This window comes from Atta colombica, unplaced genomic scaffold, assembly GCF_001594045.1.
Source record: "Atta colombica isolate Treedump-2 unplaced genomic scaffold, Acol1.0 scaffold140, whole genome shotgun sequence".
NCBI classification, from domain to species: Eukaryota; Metazoa; Arthropoda; class Insecta; order Hymenoptera; family Formicidae; genus Atta; species Atta colombica.
The window spans coordinates 1,328,385-1,333,950 of record NW_017259229.1 but is presented as its reverse complement, the minus strand read 5'-3'; the positions used below and the strand labels follow the sequence as shown (position 1 = coordinate 1,333,950).

The window sequence follows — 5,566 nt, the reverse complement described above, 5'->3', positions numbered from 1 at the left end:
GCATAAAATATTTAATAAAGCTTTATATAAAATATGTATAAAATATATAAAATATATATAAAATATACATATAACATTAAATAAAATACGTAGTAATAGATTTTATTATAAATATTCTGGGATATTACTGGAATAATTTGTGCTGTAGTGGGATCTATCTTAAGAATCCAAATCTTTACGAATTTTTTAGACGTATTTTAAAAGACTTCTTTGTGGACAGGTAGACCGAAAAATTATAAAAGGTGCATTTGCTAAAAAAATATAAAAAAAAAAGATTTTATAATTATACGATTTCTTTTTTGTCTTTAAAAGGTTGTGTTATAATGAAATTCACTGCCAATGTTGAAAATCTAGTGTCACGTAACATAAACTATAAATTTTTAGGCTGGCAGTGAATTTGGAACACAGCCAAATAAGTAACCGAAAAAATACATTATCAAGCTTTAGCAATTTCAAGAATATTCTATACATCATTCAAATATACAGAGTGTTCTTGTTCTTTTTTTACATTTCTAAATCTTACAAGGATAGAATTAGCATATTTGACTTATGCTAGTGTTGTTACTCGTTTCTAAGGAAACGAGTCACCTATTTTAAGGTGTCGGCAACCACACGTATCTTGGCACGTAGGCAAGGATCATCTGTTCGCGTTTCCTAGCTGAGGATTCCTCGATTTTTGCTGTGCAAAGTAAAAATATATGAAAGAGGAATTGAGAGTTTTTAAAAGTAGATCATTGTAAATTCTTATTGTACAATATTGTAATATAATTATCAGATAAAATATTGTTAAAATTGAGTGAAGATGAGCGATGTACCGCAAATCGTCGCTGAGAACGCAATGTCTACGAGCGCGATGGAGCATCACGTTATGGACATCCTAAACCCTAGCTTGCACCACCATGACCTGCTACAAAGCTATGTGCGTGTGGAAGTCTGCTCCGATTCGAAGGATCCTCAAGAGTTCGAAGAACCATGTAAAGAAGTTCATTCGAGTAAACATCTAACAGCATTGAGTGGTGACAAGGCTCGTTATGCTCATGATAAAGGGAAGAAAGGTAAAGACAGGAAGGAAAAGCAAAGTCCTGACACTGCTATCGAGTCGGAGATGAGAATACAGAAGTCGAAGAGAAAGTGACGCCAGCGTGACGGCGAAGGTCGTCGGCAGGAAGAGGTGTACACCGATAAGGATCGCGCAGCTGCTGTAAACATGGGTACCACGGATATAAAGCAGTCTCTGAAGATAAAGCAACGCCAGGATCGCAGCAAGAGTTTGCAAATCCCGGAAGAGACCGAACCCGGAGCGTTGCTGACGCTTGGTCTACGCGAGATGCGCTTTGGCGACATTAATGTCGCTGTTAATTGCATTAATAAGGTTTCTACCCGCTTGCCTCATTATATGATGTGATTTCTTGTTAATTCTTGGCGGGTATAATCGATGAAAGTAATTTATGTCTTCCGTGCATGGTCGTGCATGCGCGCATGAATAAACGTGACCCTCCGTAATAAGCGAATAAATCAATCGTAATGATTTATATTATATAAGATTGAAACAGATGTAATAAATTGCGGGGATTGTTATCGTTACCGATTTTGAAAGAAATATTATCTAAGTTTTTTAAAAGATTGCATAATCTATATTCTATATAATATACATAATTGATTTGTTAATTTAAAAAATTGACATCTATATACTTTGATATGATGGTGAAAATTCTTCTCAGAATTTTTACATGAATTGAAACACGTTTCAACACTAAGAAAGTTTACATCTTTTCTTAGAATTTTTCATGTAAATGAATTCTGAAAAATTCTAAGATTTTTTATTTTAGAATTTCTCAAAAAATATTTTTCCTTATTTTATAAGATTTTATCAGAAATCGTGGAATGAAAAAAATTCTTAATATTTCAGAATACATGTACATATATAAAGAACTCTCGAGAAGGACTTTTTCAGTAGGTACACCTCTAAAAAGTGTTCCAATTTGTATAAAAAAAATTTAAGAATTTTTTTTAAATCATAAAATTATTTATTATTTTAATTTTAAAAAATTCTGAACTTTATTTAAAAATTATGAAAAATTCTACGAAAAATTTTTTCTGAGACTAATATAAAAAAAAGTTCAGTTCTTTATAACATAAAGAAATTTCAGATTAATAAAATATCCACAAATCTCATAAAGTTTAATGTCCATCAATTTGTCCATAATATTAGGTGTGGGAAAAAGTTCGTGGCATTTCCTATTAGATGACATTAAAAAAACGCTACGAACTTTTTCCCACTCCTAATATTTCTACTGTATTTATTATAGTTGCATTGTAATATATGGCAAAAAGATTATTGCAATATAATCTTCGGTGATGAATGGCAACTATATAAGTAAAATAATATCACAAATATTTTCATATAATTTGTACTTAATACTAGAAGATATTTCTATGACGTATTAAAGTAGATTTTTATATTTTTATTTAAATTATATAAACATTTGTTACATTTTAAAGAGATTAAAAATAATATATGAAAAAAAAATTAGAATTATTGATGTACATTTAAAAATATATATGAAAAAGAATTTACAATGTTTATAATTACTATAAATATAATAACTATATATCTTTGTGTTTTAACAATATTATTAAAATTTTAATTATTTCAATAAAGACATTACATAAGAATTTATTCTGGCAGGCACTGGAATTAAATCCAAACGACAAGAACGCCTTGATAGCGCGGAGCAAATGTTATCTTTTACTGGGTGATCCGCAAAAGGCTTTGAACGACGCTGAAGCAGCTTTAAGATTGAATCCTAAAGATTCTAGCAAGTCCAAGGCGGTATACTGTAAGGCGGAAGCTCTCTATCATCTCGGTGATTTCGAAATGAGTTTGGTGTATTATTACCGTGGAATGAGGATTCGTCCGGAATTCGGCGAATTTCGCCTTGGTGTCCAAAAAGCGAAAAATGCGATACAGAATGTGTTACGTAAGAATTAACAGTTATATTTCTAACATATTGATCCTTAATTATTCTAATAATACATGTATATGCGATAATATATTACAATATGTAAAAAGAAATGTATGCGTTATAAAATGAATTTTATAAAAGTCGATAATTTTACATGTGATTTATTTGTTGAAACATTGTTAAAACTTTCAATGAAAAAGTAGATATTTAAGCAACTATAAATTATAGCCGCAGCACAAACTTTTTTTTTACATAACGCATAATGCATAAACGAATTAAACTAATCAGAATTTTTTCTTTTCTCCCATTTTATAGAAAAAAAGAATTTCGATTGGTTGATTCTTTTATGCATTATGCATTATGCGTTATGCAAAAGTCTGTGCTGCGTTCATTATTCATGAAATTCTATTAGCGTTTTCGACCCGGGTTTGCACCAACTTGAGTTAGAAAATGCTTCGCTATTGGTTGATGTTACTCGCTCTACCAATGGGAGAGCATCATTGCTTCAACTCAGATTAGTATAAACTCGGTCAGGCCGAAAACGCTATATATTTAAAAATAATGGATTGCCAGGTGAATTAGAATTTTGTCACCGTATTGGTTGCGATGCTATCAGTGCCAGCATCACAGCCAATACGGTGGCAAGAAAATTAGCATCAAAACGCTGATTTAGAGAATCAGCCTCTTCATTTTTGCTCCATCAATTGACGCCGTTCTCTAGCTGAATGTTATTAGCGCAATTTATATCAATCTATTCTTGTTTTACATCTAATAAACATGAAGATAGAATGACAGAAGTAGCGCTAATAACGTCTCCTTAAAAGCACCAATAGTGCACGTAAAAAATCTCGACTGTAAAAAGATTATTTTCTTAACCCAGTACATACATATATTAATTTCTTTAATAAGAGTGAATCTAATTTTTTTATTTATTGCATTAGATCGTATAGATAATCATTAGTTTACCGCGCATAGATAAATAATACTATGATATAATTGTACGTGAATTTACCGACATTTTGGGAACATTTTCTGAAGTTGATACAGATGTCGTATCAAGATTTGTGTTCTTCTGATGTGTGTGTGTGTGTGTGTGTGTGTGTGGTGTGTGTGTGTGTGTGTATATTTCTTATTACAGAAAATGTCAAGACTCTTGTGTCACATTGATTGTTGATGCGTTCGGGAGCGTTTCTCTAAAGATGTGTGATGTACTTTGAACCTGCTGAGTGGAACTATAATTCAAAACGCAATAAAAATAATTGTGATTTACATCTCTAGTAGCCAGGTTCTTTTGTAAGTGACATCGACCGATCAGTGATACCGTTTTCGATCACTTGGCCACGTATTAACGAAAACATTAACATTTTATAGTTAGAATATTGCAAAAAGGCAGGAAAATGATTAATACAGGGTAAGTGTTTTGTAATTTCAAGTTCTTATATGATTCAGCAGGTTTTCATCCTTAATAGTATTACCAGACAGTAGTATAAATTTATGTATGTACATTTCATTATTTGATTGCCACGTGAACTCATTTTTTTACATAAATACATGATAATGTATAAAATATGTTTAAATTTGTCATTGTATTGTTCATAAGTTGTACAGATTAGAATGTTCATTGCGTTGTTCATTTTTTACTTAAGTTTAGAAATTTTTTACTTAATTCTAGAATTGTTAATTTATTTGCATATTTGAAAACAAAAATTTATTCAAAAACAAAATTTATGTTTGTAAATGATATAATGTAAATGTATCAATTAGTAGATATAACTCAATTTACTGAACAAAGTGATATAAAATTTTAAATATTATAATTAATATAAATATTAAATATTATAAGTTTTTAATGATATATATGACTCTGATTAAATTTATTGTTTATAAAAATTTAATAATAAATATATTTGGAATTGTACATATCATTAAAAGCATAATATTTGAAATGTTTTATTCTTTTATCCAACAATTGATTCGTGTCCACTAATTGATACATTTATCTTATATTTATGACATTAAATTACTATTTACATTTTAAAACTTAGATATAATGAATTATTACAATATTTATTATTTATAAAACAATAAAAATGAATATAAATATAAATATAATATTTATAATTCTCATAATTTATAATTTATTAAATGATATATAGTATTTAATAATACATTTAAATAAACAATAACATTATTATAAATGTTGTGTCAAATGTTGAACAAGATTATATTACCAATATTTGACAGGAAGTTGGCCGGTCGCACTATTTTTATAACTGGAGCTTCAAGAGGTATTGGGAAGAGTATAGCTTTGAAAGCAGCGAAAGATGGTGCAAATGTTGTTATTGCTGCAAAAACTGCTGAACCACATCCAAAGTTACCGGGTACTATTTATACGGCAGCTTCTGAAAGTAATTATCGCTTAATTTTTCAGATTTGGGTTTATGGTACAATCTGACAGCGATACATTTATAGGTATTGGTTTATAGATAAAAAAAATACTTACTGATTTTTATGAATAAAAAGTTTAATATTTTTTTTATATTTGTTAAAATTATTTTTATATTTGTTAAATATCAATATTAAAACTAATGAAATTATTA

General features: G+C 29.2%; 2 protein-coding genes across 3 annotated transcripts in view; both read left to right on the top strand.

Moving 5' to 3' along the window:
- The window catches only part of LOC108684790 (tetratricopeptide repeat protein 25), a 4,444-nt gene extending 1,452 nt beyond the window's left edge, over positions 1-2,992 (top strand). The window contains exons 1-2 of one of the 2 annotated variants that reach the window (XM_018189276.1): positions 1,181-1,372; positions 2,690-2,992. In XM_018189276.1, coding sequence (XP_018044765.1) covers positions 1,208-1,372; positions 2,690-2,992 — 468 coding nt within the window. In that variant the 5' untranslated portion in view covers positions 1,181-1,207. Of the gene's footprint in view, positions 1-1,180; positions 1,373-2,689 lie in introns of those variants that run through there. The other variant, XM_018189275.1, reaches the window with a different exon arrangement.
- A 1,106-nt stretch (positions 2,993-4,098) lies between these two features.
- LOC108684789 (hydroxysteroid dehydrogenase-like protein 2) overlaps positions 4,099-5,566 on the top strand; it is a 3,868-nt gene continuing 2,400 nt past the window's right edge. The window contains exons 1-3 of the mRNA XM_018189274.1: positions 4,099-4,259; positions 4,338-4,377; positions 5,211-5,374. Coding sequence (XP_018044763.1) covers positions 4,364-4,377; positions 5,211-5,374 — 178 coding nt within the window. The 5' untranslated portion in view covers positions 4,099-4,259; positions 4,338-4,363. The remainder of the gene's footprint in view (positions 4,260-4,337; positions 4,378-5,210; positions 5,375-5,566) is intronic.